We start from the raw sequence: 18,594 nt of genomic DNA on the forward strand, positions 1-18,594 counted from the left end.
TATTACATAATACATATTACATAATACATAATACATAAAACATATTACATAATACATAAAACATAATACATATTACATAATACATAATACATAATACATAATACATAAAACATAATACATATTACATAATACATAATACATAAAACATATTACATAATACATAAAACATAATACATATTACATAATACATAATACATAATACATAAAACATAATACATAATACCACAAAAATAAGTGACCATTATCTTTATTCCCACCTTCAGTCTCAGAGCTCTGCCCACCATCCCTCCAGTAGGGGAGTGTTCTCTACTGATGGTGCCGCCAATAGCAACGGAGGCAAACAATCACTGCCTGGCAACCCAGGGGTGGAGCTTCCACGGCTGAAGGGGATTGGACGAACCAGGAGGATGCACTTCTCCCTGGTCAAACACCTCCACAAACACACTCTCCAGCATGCAGACAGCATCAGCTCCCTGGACAGCGCTGGTATGTGTGTGTGTGTGTGTGTGTGTGTGTGTGTGTGTGTGTGTGTGGAGGGGTTGTGTATATGTGTGTCACTGATCTGACCCCTCTCTCTTTCTCTGTTGTGTTCTTTCTCTCTTGTGTGCGTGCGTCCGTGTGTGTGTGTGTGTGTGCATGCGTGTCTGCGTGTGTGTCTGTGTGTGTGCTTGCGTGCGTGCGTGCATGTCTGTGTGTGTGTGTTTATGCAGGCAGTGGTTCAGTGCGGAGCCTCCAGACAGGTGTAGGAGAGCTGAGGGGTAACACCAGGTTTTGGCATGGAAAAGACTATTGCAACTTCGTCTACAAGGACTGGATACAGCTGGAGAAACCCTTCGATGGTAGAACACACACACACAGACACGCACACACACACACACACACATACACACACACATACACACACACACATACACACACGAGAGAGAGAGAGAGAGAGAATGTAACAGAGAAAGACAGATAGGGGGATCAGACCAGTTGCACACACAACCCCTCCCTACCACACACACACAACCCCTCCCTACCACACACACACAACCCCTTCCTACCACACACACACAACCCCTCCCTACCACACACACACAACCCCTCCCTACCACACACACACAACCCCTTCCTACCACACACACACAACCCCTCCCTACCACACACACACAACCCCTTCCTACCACACACACACACACACAACCCCTCCCTACCACACACACACAACCCCCCCCCCTAACACACACAAACACACACACACTCACACACGCTAGCGCACATACTACATTCTTTGACAGTAGTTTTCCTCTAGTATGTGGATATAATGGTAATAACACCTCATTTATCAGATCAACTGTTGGTGTTCTCTCTCTCCAGACTTCATTGACAGGTACACCACTCCTAGGATGCCGTGGCATGACATCTCCTCCGTGGTCCATGGGAAAGCTGCCAGGGATGTGGCCAGACACTTCATACAGCGCTGGAACTTCTGTAAGGTCAGACACAGCACACACACGTTACCGTACCTCAAGTGCCTCGTTGAACTGAGAGCCGCTTTTCCACGTCTGTCTATTCTCTCTTTCTCTCTGTAGATAATGAAGCCTAAGTATCATTCTCTCTCCTACCCGTACCTCCTGCCCAAGTCTCACAGCAGTGCCAGCGAGCTGAGGTACCAGGTGCCCGACTGTGTTCCCACTAGAGTACAGGTAAGACACACACACACACACACACACACACACACACACACTGCTGACACACTAACGTGTGTTGTCCTGTCCAGGTGTTGCGGTCAGCAGCTGACTGGTCAGCAGGTATTAAGTATCATGAGGAGTCCATCCACAACGCCTACCTCCAGACTATCGCCAGGAGCAAGCACTTCATCTACATAGAGGTACATACACTGTACATACTACTACATTACACTGTGTAGCACTGCATCCAGTACACTCTACACAGAGGTACATACACTGTACATACTACTACATTACACTGTGTAGCACTGCATACAGTACACTCTACATAGAGGTACATACACTGTACATACTACTACATTACACTGTGTAGCACTGCATCCATTACACTCTACATAGAGGTACATACACTGTACATACCACTACATTACACTGTGTAGCACTGCATCCATTACACTCTACATAGAGGTACATACACTGTACATACCACTACATTACACTGTGTAGCACTGCATCCAGTACACTCTACATAGAGGTACATACACTGTACATACCACTACATTACACTGTGTAGCACTGCATCCAGTACACTCTACATAGAGGTACATACACTGTACATACTACTACATTACACTGTCTAGCACTGCATCCAGTACACTCTACATAGCACTCCTTAGTACTAGCAAGCCATAGCACCTCAACTATGTATAGGTGCATATACACCTTATAACACGACATAACACGACATACCCTACAGATCACTACATAACAATTCCAGTGAGTGACCCTACCTTCTTCCACTTTAGCACTCTTCACCTCCTCTATCTCATCTCTCTCTCTCTCTCTCTCTCTCTCTCTCTCTCTCCTCTCTCTTTCTCTCTCTCCTCTCTCTCTCTCTCTCTCTCTCCTCTCTCTCTCTCTCTCTCTCTCTCTCTCTCTCTCCCCTCTCTCTCTCTCTCTCTCTCTCCCCTCTCTCTCTCTCTCTCTCTCTCTCTCTCTGTCTCTCTCTCTCTCTCTCCTCTCTCTCTCTCTCTCTCTCTCTCTCTCTCTCTCTCTCTCTCTCATCAGAACCAGTTTTTCATCAGTTGTTCAGACAACAAGATGGTCTATAACAAGATTGGAGAAGCGCTCATCGAGAGGATCCTCAGAGCTCACAAGTATGTGTGTGTGTTGGTGTGTGAGGTGTGTGTGTGTGTTGGTAAGTGTGTTTGTTGGTGTGTGAGGTGTGTGTTTTAGTGTGTGTTTATGTGTGTTTTAGTGTGTGTGTGTTGGAGTGTAAGGTGTGTGTGTTTGTGTGTGTGTTTTTGTGTTTGTGTGTGAGATTTGTGTGTGTTTTAGTGTATGTGTGTGTTGGTGTGTGAGGTGTGTGTGTTGTTGTGTGAGGTGCGTGTGTTTGTGTGTGTTTTAGTGTGTGTGTTGGTGTGTGAAGTGTGTGTAGTATTTGATGAGTTTTTATCTCTGTAGGGAGGGCAAGAAGTTCCGTGTGTACGTGGTGACTCCACTACTTCCTGGGTTTGAAGGTGACATCACAACAGGGGGAGGAAACGCCCTTCAGGCCGTCATGCACTTCAACTACAGGTGACACACACACACACACACACACACAACATGCAGTGTTTTCATTATTAACTGAACTCTCCTATCCTCTTCAGGACCATGATCAGAGGTGAATACTCCATCATCTCCCAGCTGAAGAAAGAAAGTAAGGATATTCACACACACACACACACACACACACACACACACACCTCCAGTGGATGAACTCCATATGGTTCTGTGGTCTGAGAACTAACCGTGTGTGTGTGTGTGTGTGTGTGTGTGTGTGTGTGTGTGTGTGTGTGTGTGTGTGTGTGTGTGTGTGTGTGTGTGTGTGTGTGTGTGTGTGTGCGTGTGCGTGTGCGTGTGTGTGTGTGTGTGTGTTCCAGTGGATGAACTACAGTGGATGAACTACATCTCGTTCTGTGGTCTGAGGACCCACGCTGAGCTGGAGGGACGCCTGGTCACAGAGCTCATCTACGTCCACAGCAAGATGCTCATCGCAGACGACAACACCGTCATCATCGGTAGGTGTGTGTTGGGGGTGGGGAGAAGGTGGTCTTGTGTGAGTACGTATGTTTTCATGAAGGGATTTCAGGGAGTGAGAAACAAAAAGTATTCAACATGTTTCATATTCATATAACAAGCATGACTAAGAATTCACAAAGTGATGCTGAGAGTTGGATGGAGCCTCACTTTTTATTCTTGATCCCTCTGCTGGTGAATGAGTGAACTGCAGCCTCTGTGTTCATCCCATTGGCGTTGGCTGCAATCTGATGCGTTTTCTGTGTGTGTGTGTGTCTGTGTGTCTGTGTTAGGTTCGGCCAACATCAACGACCGCAGCATGTTGGGGAAGCGTGACAGCGAGGTGGCGGTGATCATTGAGGACTCTGAGACCGTTACTGCGGTGATGGACGGACATGAGTACCAGGCTGGACGCTACGCACTGGCGCTACGTCTAGAGTGCTTCAGGTACACACACACACACACACACACACACACACACACACACACACACACACACACACACATATACATATATATACACACACACACACATATATACACGTATACACACACACACACACACACACATATATACACATTGACACACACATACACACACACTGCAGCTATGCCTTGGGTGGTTTGGGTGTGTGTAACTGTTCTTTTGGACCTCATCTGATCACTAAGACAGTACACATCTCATTGTGTGTGTGTGTTCTCTCTTGTCAGGACTATCCTTGGAGCCCATATGGACACGACCATAGATGTGTCTGACCCTATCTCTGACCGCTTCTATAAGGATGTCTGGATGACCACCGCTGGACGCAACGCAACCATCTATGAGAAGGTGTGTGTGTGTGTGTGTGTGTGTGTGTGTGTGTGTGTGTGTGTGTGTGTGTGTGTGTGTGTGTGTGTGTGTGTGTGTGTGTGTGCAACCTGCTTTATGAAAGAGATTTTTAACTAACTTTACTCTCTCTTACTCTCTCATTCTCCCTCCCTCCTCTCTCTCCAGGTGTTCCGGTGCCTGCCGTCCTCCCTGGTTCGTAACATGTCTGAGTTAGAGAGTTACCAGACGAACCCAGGCCTGGCCCAGTCTGACCCAGGTAAAGCCCAGGAGGAGCTAAGGAGGATCAGAGGGTTCCTGGTTCAATTCCCTCTGGACTTCCTCTCAGAACAGAACCTAATGCCTTCTGTTGGGACCAAGGAGGGCATGGTGCCTACTGAGATCTGGACCTAGAGGACTAGATACACACACACACACACACACACACACACTCAGGACAAGACACACACACACACACAGGACAAGACACACACACACACACACACACACACACACAGACCACTGCATTGAACTGTGGATCTTTAGAATGAAGTTTGACAGAATGAACTCTGGACCTCCAGCTGATAGATGACAACATAAACCACAAACATGGAGGACCATGATGCTGCTTGGCCCGTCACATCCACAACTCAGCCAATGAGACTGATTGTCACGTGGACTAATGAGGAAGTGCAGGGTTCTCATATCCATTCAGGAGGACACAGCGCTACAGGATATTCAGATAGAAATATATTGTGTAGAGCAGATCATCACTTCTCATCATGTAGGATAGGGACCTGGTTAGCTCCATATTCATATATTTCTATCTGCAAATGTATAGGTTTAGAATGTTTCACCTGACTGAATACACCTGAAAATGGGTGAAGAAAATGAGCACCTTATTCCAAGTAGAACCTCCTTCATTTCTAAATGTTTTGTCCTGTTTTGTGCCTTCTGAACACGACCCTGGACATTCCTATGCCTGTCACCTACTCTGTTGGTTATGCATGTTCGTATGGTCGTAGCACTACGTAAGCTCACATACTGTCTTTAGCTGTAGTGCCTAAAGTTCTGTTATTTCTTTCTAGAATGGAGGTTGTCTTTGAGAAGAACACATGTAAATGTTTACAATCTAAATATGGAATTGTTCTGTAAAATCGTAATTGTAAAACGAGACTTTTAAAGCTCACCATAAATGTTATGTTAAATTAACCACAAAATTTCACGATTAAAAACTCACTGAATTTCAGCATGAATCGCAACTACCTACGGCCTTCGGTCTTCTGCCTTTAAGTATACCTACTGTTCTATCACGCCTTGTAAGTATTTGTATTGCCAATTGTATACATAATGTATCATATTGCCAATTATTTAATTAAATCATCAATCCCATAATTTCTAAATACATGTTCAATATACTTTATTAGAAAATCAACTTTATTGGAGAAACTCGAATGCTGTTCTGGTTCTCAACTGCCAGATCTATTCTACTGCAATGATGGCTGGGATGAGCGCGTAACCGATGGGATGTTCTTACCAATGTCAGTCCACACCAGCCAGGAGAGGGCGCCACACACCCATCTATCTTCTCTGTCTGCACTTGCGTACTTACAACTTAAAACGTACTTAAAAGGATTGATTGATTAAGGTGAGAGGAGGAGCAGGCTCCAGTGTAAAAATACATTATGTACCATGTAGCTGTATACACCAGCTCTTGTCAGGCACCCTGTGGGAGGTGGTTCATTTAAAATCCTTCCTTACTTCATTATCGCTGTCATGCTGCTGCTTCTCTCTCTCTTTTGAGAAATGCCTGAATAATTTGTTGCGGTTGGAGAAAAACGGCAAGTTATGCGTGCACACTTTTGATTTTGAATTGGTTGACTTTATTTTTCCACCTTGTTTTGTTTCTTCACAGTAGAACTTGACATTCTGCTGTGGTGGAATGTCTGTGCTGTGTGGAGTAAACCCCGTGACTAAGGAAATACACTGCTCAAAAAAATAAAGGGAACACTAAAATAACACATCCTAGATCTGAATGAATGAAATATTCTTATTAAATACTTTTTTCTTTACATAGTTGAATGTGCTGACAACAAAATCACACAAAAATGATCAATGGAAATCAAATTTATCAACCCATGGAGGTCTGGATTTGGAGTCACACTCAAAATTAAAGTGGAAAACCACACTACAGGCTGATCCAACTTTGATGTAATGTCCTTAAAACAAGTAAAAATGAGGCTCAGTAGTGTGTGTGGCCTCCACGTGCCTGTATGACCTCCTTACAACGCCTGGGCATGCTCCTGATGAGGTGGCGGATGGTCTCCTGATGGATCTCCTCCCAGACCTGGACTAAAGCATCCGCCAACTCCTGGACAGTCTGTGGTGCAACGTGGTGTTGGTGGATGGAGCGAGACATGATGTGACTGACCTGCTTTCAGGTGGACTCAGAGCTGGCTCCCTTCAGTAGTGTCTTTCAAAGATACACAGGAAGCAGTCAGCACCTAGACTCCGATGCTGTGGACGCCACACAGAAAGAGGTGGGGGGGATCTGTACTGATCTAATGACTGTGATGTGAATCCTCTCCAGTTGCAGTGCTGAGGAATCTATGACTACCGTGACTGGTTGACCACGCCCTGGTTTAACCACAGTGGGCGGGGCAGTGTGCCTCACAGCTGCTGTAATTCCACCTACCACACCTGTAATGGTACCCTAGAGCTGCCCGGGCTACTATATCCAAAGATACACACACACACCAGCCCTGGCCCTCTGTGGTGATCCAAATGTATGTACGTACATGCACACTTGGGCAGCATTTCATTCCAGAGAGATGTCACTCTCTTTACCCAGTTGTGTGTGTCCTCTCCCTCAGGGCTGCCAGGTGAAGCTCAAAATGGCTGGAAACAAAGACCTTTCTTTTGAAACTCGTCAGTCTATTCTTGTTCTGAGAAATGAAGGCTATTCCATGTGAGAAATTGCCAAGAAACTGAAAAATGTCATACAACGCTGTGTACTACTCCCTTCACAGAACAGCGCAAACTGGCTCTAACCAGAATAGAAAGAGTGTCTCCTGACCCCTCCTGTCTCAGCCTCCAGTGTTTATGATGCAGTAGTTTGTGTCGGTGGGCTAGGGTCAGTTTGTTATATCTGGAGTACTTCTCCTGTCTTATCCGGTGTCCTGTTTGAATTTAAGTATGCTCTCTCTAATTCTCTCTTTCTTTCTCTCTCTCGGAGGACGTGAGCCCTAGGACCATGCCTCAGGACTACCTGGCATGATGACTCCTTGCTGTCCCCAGTCCACCTGGCCGTGCTGCTGCTCCAGTTTAAACTGTTCTGCCTGCGGCTATGGAATCCTGACCTGTTCACCGGACATGCTACCTGTCCCAGACCTGCTGTTTTCAACTCTCTAGAGACAGCAGGAGTGGTAGAGATACTTTTAATGATCGGCTAAGAAAAGCCAACTGACATTTACTCCTGAGGTGCTGACTTGCTGCACCCTCGACAACTACTGTGATTATTATTATTTGACCATGCTGGTCATTTATGAACATCTTGGCCATGTTCTGTTATAATCTCCACCCGGCACAGCCAGAAGAGGACTGGCCACCCATCATAGCCTGGTTCCTCTCTAGGTTTCTTCCTAGGTTTTGGCCTTTCTAGGGGCGTTTTTCCTAGCCACCGTGCTTCTACACCTGCATTACTTGCTGTTTGGGGTTTTAGGCTGGGTTTCTGTACAGCACTTTGAGATATCAGTAGATGTACGAAGGGCTTCATAAATACATTTGATTTTGATTATTTTTTGGGGGAGGCTCCGGTGCAAAAATGAGCCAGAGGACAAGTACATTAGGGTCTAGTTTGGCAGCTTCATTAAATAGTACCTGCAAAACACCGGTCTTGACGTCAACAGTGAAGAGGCGTCTCCGGGATGCTGGCCTTATTATTATTAATAATAATAATATACATAACACAATATTTTAGTTGTCAGTGTTTATAAAACAATCTACAAGAAATTATAGCCTGTTTGGAAATGACTGTCAAAAATATTCTCTACACAAACAACATTTACATCACATCTGGAACAACTGTCTGCTACAGCCATGTGCTTCAGTGTAACTAAATTAACATTCTCTTGAAAAAAATTAAAGGAATTTGCCCTCAAAGGACAGGTATATTTTGTATAATAATGTTTTCTGATAGAAAAACAATACAAGCTCAAAAGTCTGGGTCAGGGACAAGGACAAAACAGTGAAATTGAGGTATAAAATGCATCTGAAAAGTAGCTAAAATACTTGATAGAGAGGTGTTCTGATTGTACTGTAAACTTAACATATATATATATATAAAACATATATGTTTAAATAAAATCCCCCAAATTGACCCTGAGGACATAAAGTGCCCGTACATCTGTAATTGACAAGGGCGGTAACAAATCATCTGCAGAGGTGGGCGTGGATCTGCTTTCGTCAGCGGTCCTCTTGGTTTTGGTGCCTGCGAGAAGGAGCTGTCAGCTAACGTTAGCTAGCAAAAAAAAACACGGAACGCAAGAACAGCGAAAGCACCAACGACAAAAAACTGGTAAATTAGCTATATGGTTGTCGAACTAGCTATGTTGTAGTAATCCAGTTGTTGATTTACCATTTTGCTCTGCTACAACAGAGCCGGATGCCAGCAATGCGGGTTTGTAGGCCCCACCAGTGCCAGATAGCTAACCACAGAATGATATTTGAGCAAATATTTGCCAGCTTGGCTAATCTAGCTATGTGGCTAACTGTAGCTAACAAGGCCCTGAACAAGGTGTCGGAGTTTTAGGTGGGGGAGAGGGACCGCATTCAACACATGCTCGCGAAAATAAGGGAACGGTGGGCATGTGGCCTAGTTAGCTAACGTTTTCCTGTAGCAATGTGTTCGCTAATTAGCAGGGCAATGTCCATTTGCGTTTGCGAATGTTATTTTCTTCCTTTTGCAGTTAGGAAAGTAGTAGTAGCTGCTGCTAGCTAGTTATTAACTAGCCAGCTAGTAAGCAACCAACGTGTTCACGCCCCCTGGCGTAAATAGTTGCTAGATATTTATATAACTCGCTAGGTACTAACGTTCGCTAACTCACACAAACTAGTAACTAACGTTGCGGTTGGAATGTTTTGCTCTCATTTGTCTACCGTAGTGCTCGATGAGGCAACGTTAGACACAAACAGGCCAAATCTAGCTACAGTAGTTGGCTAATATGTTAGTTCGCCAACGTACTAGCTAGCTACTGTGTACAGTCTGGTTGCTAAATAAACATGCCACAAATCATACGTCATCAAGATAACAGTCGTAATAGCTCAGTGGTCGTAAGCTAATTAGGCACTCGGGGACTAACAAAATAATGCTCTGCTCTTCTTCACAGGTGCGCCAGAAGTGGGAGGCCCAATTTACCGTTTCGTTTTTGTTTAGCTCATTATTAATTTTGTTTGAAAACAAACCCTACCCCCTCCTCACCCCTATTTTTTTGGTTTGTCCCTTATACATTATTTTGTTTGTGCTACTTCCTCGAGCTTTGGGAGCAGCGAGGGGTCTTCATGGCTGTTCGAAGAGGCCACATCAGGTACCTAAAAGTGAGTATGACTTTTCCCGTTAGGGGAGGATCTAGATCAGTCCTAAAGTAATTATATTGTAACAACTGTAATCTAGCTAGCTAGCTAGCTAGCTATTTAATCAGATTGTGTTAATATGTTACGCTTTGGCCCATGGTTTTCAAATGTATTGATAATTAAAAATAGGATGTAATAAATGTATCACTAGTCACTTTAAACAATGCCACTTTATATAATGTTTACATACCCTACATCACTCATATCATAGGATTATACTGTACTCTATACCATCTACTGCATCTTGCCTATGCCGTTCGGCCATTGCTCATCCATATTTATATGTACATATTCTTATTCAATCCTTTACACTTGTGTGTATAAGGTAGTTGTTGTGAAATTGTTAAATTACTTGTTAGCTATTACTGCACGGTCGGAACTAGAAGGACAAGCATTTCGTTACACTCGAATGAACATCTGCTAACCATGTGTATGTGACCAATAAGATTTTAATTTAACACTGGGGTTTCAACATCACTCTATACACAAGCATCATAAGAGGAAGTGTTTGAGTACCTACACTTATTAACATACTGGTATAAATATTTATTGCTCGCAAGTAGAGGAAAAGGGCATAGAAATTATCCTCATAGTCAGACCCATCAGTATTGGTCATGTTTACTAGTGAAATACAGGAGTTTCATTCATCCAAGGGCCTGCTGGATGGCTAACTGTCTTACCCCACAGAATACACAATCAGATAGCGCTCCATTCATTGAGGGGCTGTCAGAAAACAGCACTGAGGCCTGGTCAAGGGGATGCAATGTTCAGATCGGTGGTAGCAGCTAGCTAACCCTCTTCCCACTGGGCAGGGGTAGCATTGGAGTTCAGATATCTGCATTTTCAAAACGCAGGCCATAAAAAAAATATTTGTAAAACTATTTCACCTGAGTTTTATATTGAAAGTTGTTTTTTGTTGATTCAATAGAGTGATCGGGGGGGTGTGCAACTATCGTTTTGCTTCATAGAAAACACATTAGTGCAACACATTCTGCAGAAAATAGCTTAATTTTCATCAGATGACAACAGAAGTGCAAGCCTATTTGGCTAGCTGTCACACAGGTACATTTTCTTACATATGAAAAAGCAAGGTATTTCTTGCAAAAAAAACATTTCCATGACCATCATATTTCTGTTTATCATAGAAAGAATGTAGCCAGGTACATTTCCTAATGTTTTGCATCAATTTAGCGTTTTACCATAAAATAGTTGCATTTTACTGGAGAAAATGAGCCTGAACCAAGAAAAGTAACAGAGAGAAGTAGCTGCACATCAGGCAGTCTGCTCAAATAATGTCCGTCCACAAATTCTCATCTGAGTGGAGAAGTGCAACGGAAGCACAAAATGTGTCTGATTCCGAGCAGGAACTACAATAAGCATTTTACATTTGCTTTTACAAAACGCAGCAGATATACCTTTATTTTCTGCGTGAAAAATGCAGAATTCTGTGTGACCGTGACCCCTGCTGGGTAAGCAGGGCCTGTTCACAAGGCCTGTTCTAACATCCATGATGGCTGTTTCTACTAATCAATGCCTCAAAGGTTCTCCGGAATGAATGGTTGGTTACCCCTGGTTTAGAACTCTGTCAGACCACAACAACCAGGCTTGGTTAGTGGGATGAAGTTATTTAGAACGCTGCAGAAATAAATGAAATGTGGTGGGGCTGACGGGGAGTTTCTCCATTCTACACCACAGAATCATCCCAATGTTCTGTGACGTTTGTGGTCTCTGGATCTCAACCTCTTATCCCAGAGCAGTGTCGAAGCTGGCTGGGTATAGGTGTGTTTTAAAAAAAATAAATAATGCCTGGTCCATGATTATGTAGAGAGTAGCTTATTGTTGAGTCTGGCTGTGAAAGCACAACAGGTGATTCACTTGTGGGTAAGAGGAGCTACAGTCACTGCTGCCATCCACCATGGTGCTCCTACATCTGGGGTGTAATTAGGCTCTGTAGATTAGGATACTATGTTTACAATGTTGCATGTCGAATTTGTAAAAATGTTATATTGTTTTCCTTTTCTAAATTAAAATCTGCATCCCGTTGACGTTTCAGCCATGCTGGTTTACTTCCGAATGCCTGTTTTTCTCTTCCTTAACTGTGCCCCCCTCTCTCTCCCCTCCCTCCCCAGGAGGTGTATGACATGTCCAACGGCTACGAGGATCACATGGGAGGAGGAGATGAGGTGACGGATGCCAAGACCAACCTGATAGTCAACTACCTTCCTCAGAGCATGAGCCAGGACGAGCTACGCAGCCTCTTCAGCAGCATTGGCGAGGTGGAGTCCGCCAAGCTCATACGGGACAAAGTGGCAGGTACGGAACACCTTGTCCCACAATGCACTACAGGTGTGTGACCTCTGACCTTGGAGTAGAATGGATGGAGGAGTTGCTCTGCGTGTATGGCTCACATTTTACAGGGGCGTGTTTGAACATTTTGCTATGTTGCGTCCTACCGAACATGACTCAGGGGTACCTTTTTAACAAACCGTGGGGACCCCCATAATTGTTGAAATATTACGACGGGCACCTCCATAACATGTTTGTTCAAGCCAACCAGTCAGTGTGTAGAGTAACTGGTATACTGCCCTGTCTGCCTCATGTAGGTGTATGAGAACTGCTGATGAGACAGACATCTTTGGCATGCTCACTAGTAACTTTGTGGTGAGATGTTTGTAGTATCTATGCAAACAGCTTCATGTCATATGTTCTGTTTAGGCCTAGGACTATGTCTCGCTGCAATTTGAACATTTGTCCTCCTAAACTTGATATGAGGTATTCCACATAGTTGTTTTGTATAAGGCTGTTGGTGTAGATATTTACCCATGCTCTCGTTCTGTCCGTGATGGGCTCGGCTTTCCTTATTCCAGGAAAACAGTCCAGTTTGGTTGAAGCCTATTTCTTTGTTACTTGTTTTACGACTAGCATGCATTGTGTAGATTTGTTTGGTTTAATCATTTATTTGACCAGTGTGCCGATTTATTTGAAACTATACAACGTTTTTTTATTTTATTTTATTGTTTTCCTTTTTTTTTTCTCTAGGCCACAGTTTAGGGTACGGATTTGTTAACTATCTTACCCCTAGCGATGCAGAAAGAGCTATCAATACTCTGAATGGACTAAGGCTACAGTCTAAAACTATCAAGGTAACGTGCAATAAGGTGTTCCTACAGTACTGTGTCAACCCAACCATGTCATGTCATTTAAACTAGCCCTTCTCTACTGAGGCTGACTGTCAAATCCACCCCTAGACGCTTCCTCCTAGGCCCTCCTATGGATCTGAAAGGATTGTGTGGGTGTTAGCAATATGGTGTTATGTTAGCCTTTCTTTGCAAATACCAACCCAATCGTTTCAGATGGGCATGTAGTGCCAATAGTTTAGGGTTGGATTTGGGAATCGGCGTTAGTGTGGGTCTATATTAGACAGGACTACGTCTGATAGATCACTGGCCCAGCTTCTGACGAATGGAGTAGAGAAGTGCAACCGTATTTTCATCCTTATTGAGGACTAAACTTGATTTTAATTTCTTTATTCAGCACCACTACTTCAGGTTGACATTTTACACGTTAATTTTTTATTTGGTTTGGTACGAGAGAAAAAAAATCACTCCTGAGAATGTTTTTCCCTATGTTGATTTTGGTACTATAATAGTTGTTTACGTAATTTTGAAACTTCAATATTGCCCACCACAGCTTAGTAAGGGAATGGTTTTTCTACGTAAAAGCCACAATGGTCAGTCAAGGCACCTTTTCACTTTTTAATTTTCTAGTTTTGGAGACATTACTCATGGAGGCTTTATAAAAGTAAACTCATGATTTTGTAATTTCAAAACATAAGGCAATTACAAACATTAATTTGACAAGATTGCATAAAAATATACAAACATAATTAAAACAACCTTCCAATAACCACTTTTTATTTAAAGTAATTTCTCATTTCTGGCTAGATATAATTCAGGGTTGTGTGTAATCAGTGTGTACTATTGAGGGTATTGTCAGTGGTGTGTAATGTGCTCTCTGCTGCCCTCTGGTGTTAGGTTTCATATGCGCGGCCGAGCTCTGACACCATTAAAGATGCCAACCTGTACATCAGTGGCCTGCCCAAGACCATGACCCAGAAAGACGTGGAGGACATGTTCGCTCGCTACGGACGCATCATCAACTCCCGGGTGCTGGTCGACCAGGCCTCTGGTAGGACTACACAGACACACATTCTAGAACCAGGCCTCGCTGTGTTCGTCTGTCTCTCAGCTGAACCTGTCCTGTTCATGTCTTTTCCCAGGCCTGTCTCGGGGGGTGGCGTTCATCCGGTTTGACAAGCGAGCGGAGGCTGAGGACGCCATCAAAGACCTGAACGGACAGAAACCCCCCGGATCCGCTGAGCCAATCACAGTGAAGTTTGCTGCCAGCCCCAACCAGGCCAAGAACACTCAGCTCATATCTCAGCTCTACCACAACCAGGGACGCCGCTTTGGAGGGCCAGTTCACCACCAGGCTCAGAGATTCAGGTAACACACACACACTGAAGCGTTGTCCCCTCTCAGGTTCTCTAAAAATTAGTGTGAAGCGAGACAGATTGATAACCCTAGCCCCCTCTGTCCTCCCCCAGGTTTTCTCCCATGTCTGTGGACCATATGAGCGGTATGTCTGGGGTGAGTGTGCCGGGGAACGCCACCGCTGGCTGGTGCATCTTCATCTACAACCTGGGCCAGGACGCCGACGAGGGCATCCTGTGGCAGATGTTCGGGCCCTTCGGCGCCGTCACCAACGTCAAGGTCATCCGCGACTTCAACACCAACAAGTGCAAAGGCTTTGGCTTTGTTACCATGACGAACTACGAGGAGGCCGCCATGGCGATCGGCAGCCTCAACGGTTACCGCCTCGGGGACAAGATCCTGCAGGTGTCGTTCAAGACCAGCAAAGGCCACAAGTAGAGAGAGAAGAGGGAGGTGGGGTGATAGAGGGAGGAGAGAAACCTCACCCCAGGCTTCTAATATGGAGGGTAAATTGCCTCAGTTTGACAAAACAAACGTGTTTTTAGCGTTATCTCACTAAGCCCATTCTCACTCTGCATCTTTGTACTAGTCTAACAGAGTCTAGGCTGAGTTTGATATTTCTCTTGTTTTTTTTTTTACTCATGCTTTGGGATGTTCCAAACGCAGTTCTCAATGTTTATCCTGATATGGTGACCAATTTCACAATTCAAGACTAGATTGTTTTTCCTGTGAGAATTAACTAGTGTCACTATGTGCCATATGAATGGTAGGACCACGGTAGGGACTTGGAGAAGGATGTGCTACAGTCATGCGTCTAGTCCCCCACTGTAGGAGGAAGCATGCCGTCTTAGACGCTGTTTCCAGTGTAGAAATAGATGCCTTAAGTTACCCTCCCTGTCAAGCCATCCACTGTCTCCAGCCATTCTAAAAGGAAAGCACTTTTTAAATCCTTATTATATAATGTCAGAGCGATAGTCGGCTGTTTTGACGTAAACCATACATTGGTCTTCTCTCACCGTGCGGAAGCAATTTTCTATGCCTCATGTTAGGTACTGGATGGTACCATTACATAGCAGCATGTGTCCTGTTTTGGGGGTCTTTTAAAAGTTGACTCTGAGAGGCCATGTAAAAAATTTTAAAAAAAGTTCTGGAGATTTTAAAGTAGGAACATGTTTAAGAAGGACCAAAGAAATGGAAGGATATGATCCCAGGGCCCGTATTCACATGCTGATCTAGGATCATAAATAAGTACGATTTATATGGACCGAGAGGAGCTGATCTTAGATCAGCATTAAGTCCTCTGAGAAGCTTTGTGAGTAGGGAAAGATGCTTGCCGTTATGACTCATTTCCTCTCACCAGTAATAGTTTGGACATCTGAACAACCGGTACTAAGGCTGAATCTAACAAGAGTGGAGCAACACAGCTCTCTCTCATCCAGTTTGCTGTTTTTGTAGAAAAAAAAGTTCTCTCTTTAGTATCTGATGTTTTTTTTGAATTTTCTTTGAGAGTAACTTTTCTTTTTTCGTCGAAGCGTAGACTACTGATCGGAGAGTTGAGTTGTTTTTGTTTTTTACTGCTCATCTCGAGCTAAAGAAGAATTTATGGCCTTTGTGATTGATTTTTTTTGGTTCTGTTTTTGGTCCTTTGTTTTGATTGTTTTACTTTGAACATGCAATCATTAAATTTAATTTAGATTTGACTCAACGTTTTGGTTTTGTTTCTTTTATTTCTTCAGGTTTTGGTTTGTGGATTTTCTTTGGGGTTTTCTGTTTTGATTGTAGAAGCTGAGGGAAGCTACAGACACCAGACTGCTATTATGATGATACTACAGTATGACACTACTCACTCCATTCCCATTGGGATATTACAGGACGTTTGAATGGTCAACATCATAATGTTTAGTTTGACTCTCTGAGATGGTCTGAAGGGCATCGTTGTAAAACACCTCAGACGTTGGCCTTATTTCCATTCAAACTTGTGTGTGAACCATGAGGCAGAGGGCTTTCAAAGATGGGAGTCCTCCAGTTGAGGTACTGAAAGTCTTGTTTCATGTTAATAGGATGTAGGAGTTACTGATGAACCCATAAGGAATAGTCTTCTAATACAGGTACTGCAGGAGGCGGTTTCACTCATGGACCTTTGATCTGCCTTGCAGCCAACAAACACAGTCATCCTGAGAAACTGTCTGCCATTTTAGAAATGTGCAATAACCGAAAAACTTGGGTTAAAGAAAGCTGAACCCAGGCATATTCAAGTGACGTTTCAGGAAGAAGACTGGGGGTTGGTTTTCCATCAAGCGAATATTCCTACATCTGTTTTTAACATATCTTTGTGCACTTTTCATCACCAAGGGCTTTCCTATGTAGGTTTGAGAGTGTAGTACTGTAGTCTGTTGGAGAGTAAGTAACTGACTACAGCAGCACCACAACACAGTTAGTTTAGTTTCCTGCTGCAGCAGATCTAGGATCAGTTTACCCTTACACAGTCCTAACCTTCACCATAATGGGTGACCCTTGTTTTAGAAAAGTAGGGCCTTGTCTCCTGGACTTTCAATAGAGATTCTCCAGTGAGCATGATTTTATGTCCAGGAGTAGGCTTCATCTGGGTTCTGGGAACAGCCTAGTAACCAGACTTTATAATTCTCTCTTCTAAAGGTATTGTGATCTCTGTCTTCAGATCTGTAAAGCCTTACTAGTTTCCACACGTGGACAAAAAATACCGCTCCTGTCACAGGAATATCCTCTCTGTAGGCCTCAAGTTAGTCATTATTTTTTTTAAAGGAGAAGATTCTCATGGAACAGTCCTGAACAGAGTGCATGCAATATGTGGTGGGTCTTAAAAAAAAAAAATCTGGACCAGAAACTGCACTAGAGAGAGTGGTTATTCTGAACCAGAAACGACCACTAGAGAGAGTGGTTATTCTGAACCAGAAACTGCACTAGAGAGAGTGGTTATTCTGAACCAGAAGCAGCACTAGAGGGAGTGGTTATTCTGAACCAGAAGTAGCACTAGAGAGAGTGGTTATTCTGAACCAGAAATGACCACTAGAGAGAGTGGTTATTCTGAACCTGAAGCAGCACTAGAGAGAGTGGTTATTCTGAACCAGAAGCAGCACTAGAGAGAGTGGTTATTCTGAACCAGAAGCAGCACTAGAGAGAGTGGTTATTCTGAACCAGAAACAGCACTAGAGAGAGTGGTTATTCTGAACCAGAAACAGCACTAGAGAGAGTGGTTATTCTAAACCAGAAACAACCACTAGAGAGAGTGGTTATTCTGAACCAGAAGCAGCACTAGAGAGTGGTTATTCTGAACCAGAAGCAGCACTAGAGAGAGTGGTTATTCTGAACCAGAAATGACCACTAGAGGGGGAGTGGTTATTCTGAACCAGAAATGACCACTAGAGGGGGAGTGGTTATTCTGAACCAGAAATGACCACTAGAGGGGGAGTGGTTATTCTGAACCAGAAATGACCACTAGAGGGGGAGTGGTTCACTTGCTTGACTCTTTGTTCTCATCCTTTTGATATTTTTTCTATTGAGTTCTACTAATCAGCTCTTGCTTTGCTAGCTTCTCAGTGCTACTATGTTGAAATGCTAGTGGGTTTACTGGAGTAAATAGATTATGGTTAACCTCTGTTTTTAGCCTTAATTTATGTGGGAGAGATGGAAGAACCTGGCAACAGCAGTGGAGGCACAAAGACGTAATTTATTTGACTTGTATGTAGTTTTACATGTTTGTACATTTTTTTGTGTTGGAGTGTGTTCCTTTTGACTTTTTTAATGGATTCATTTTGATTTCCTCTGTTTGGTTTTGAAGGAAGGCCTGTTCAGAACCTGTCTAACACACAATTACTTTGAATAAAATACCTGTAAGCTTTATAAAGCTCAGCAGGATCGTCCTTTTGGCTTATTGTGTGTACTGTGAGGTGGG

The 18,594-nt window shown here is 43.7% G+C and overlaps 2 protein-coding genes across 8 annotated transcripts in view; both read left to right on the forward strand.

Annotated features, from left to right (window-relative positions):
• Window positions 1-5,942, forward strand: part of LOC139412934 (phospholipase D1-like) — a 25,519-nt gene extending 19,577 nt beyond the window's left edge. For all 3 annotated transcript variants that reach the window (XM_071159824.1, XM_071159825.1, XM_071159826.1), the window contains 12 exons: window positions 264-486; window positions 711-839; window positions 1,360-1,478; window positions 1,575-1,688; window positions 1,763-1,873; window positions 2,742-2,830; window positions 3,138-3,251; window positions 3,326-3,375; window positions 3,599-3,736; window positions 4,028-4,181; window positions 4,446-4,563; window positions 4,729-5,942. In XM_071159824.1, the coding sequence (XP_071015925.1) occupies window positions 264-486; window positions 711-839; window positions 1,360-1,478; window positions 1,575-1,688; window positions 1,763-1,873; window positions 2,742-2,830; window positions 3,138-3,251; window positions 3,326-3,375; window positions 3,599-3,736; window positions 4,028-4,181; window positions 4,446-4,563; window positions 4,729-4,953 (1,584 nt within the window). In that variant the 3' untranslated portion in view covers window positions 4,954-5,942. The remainder of the gene's footprint in view (window positions 1-263; window positions 487-710; window positions 840-1,359; window positions 1,479-1,574; window positions 1,689-1,762; window positions 1,874-2,741; window positions 2,831-3,137; window positions 3,252-3,325; window positions 3,376-3,598; window positions 3,737-4,027; window positions 4,182-4,445; window positions 4,564-4,728) is intronic.
• A 3,039-nt stretch (window positions 5,943-8,981) lies between these two features.
• Window positions 8,982-18,562, forward strand: LOC139412935 (ELAV-like protein 1). Of its 5 annotated transcripts, none has more exons than XM_071159828.1 (7): window positions 8,982-9,115; window positions 9,927-10,134; window positions 12,300-12,483; window positions 13,210-13,313; window positions 14,205-14,358; window positions 14,450-14,675; window positions 14,777-18,562. In XM_071159828.1, exons 2-7 carry the CDS (start codon window positions 10,099-10,101, stop codon window positions 15,099-15,101), a joined length of 1,029 nt encoding a protein of 342 aa, XP_071015929.1. In that variant the 5' UTR covers window positions 8,982-9,115; window positions 9,927-10,098; the 3' UTR covers window positions 15,102-18,562. The 5 variants fall into 5 exon arrangements, with proteins under 5 accessions (XP_071015929.1, XP_071015932.1, XP_071015931.1 ...); XM_071159827.1 differs by having other exon boundaries at window positions 9,000-9,115; window positions 12,300-12,516; XM_071159829.1 differs by having other exon boundaries at window positions 9,002-9,115; window positions 10,075-10,134.
• Window positions 18,563-18,594: the final 32 nt, after the last annotated feature.

This window comes from Oncorhynchus clarkii, chromosome 7 (genome assembly GCF_045791955.1).
Source record: "Oncorhynchus clarkii lewisi isolate Uvic-CL-2024 chromosome 7, UVic_Ocla_1.0, whole genome shotgun sequence".
NCBI classification, from domain to species: Eukaryota; Metazoa; Chordata; class Actinopteri; order Salmoniformes; family Salmonidae; genus Oncorhynchus; species Oncorhynchus clarkii.

Excerpts from the sequence above, each read along its gene's own strand:
- LOC139412935 (XM_071159827.1), top strand. The coding sequence starts at position 10,099 with ATGGCTGTTCGAAGAGGCCACATCAGGTACCTAAAA. Across the intron at positions 13,314-14,204 it reads TACAGTCTAAAACTATCAAG|GTTTCATATGCGCGGCCGAG; the intron begins GTAACGTGCAAT and ends CTCTGGTGTTAG. Across the intron at positions 14,359-14,449 it reads GCTGGTCGACCAGGCCTCTG|GCCTGTCTCGGGGGGTGGCG; the intron begins GTAGGACTACAC and ends GTCTTTTCCCAG.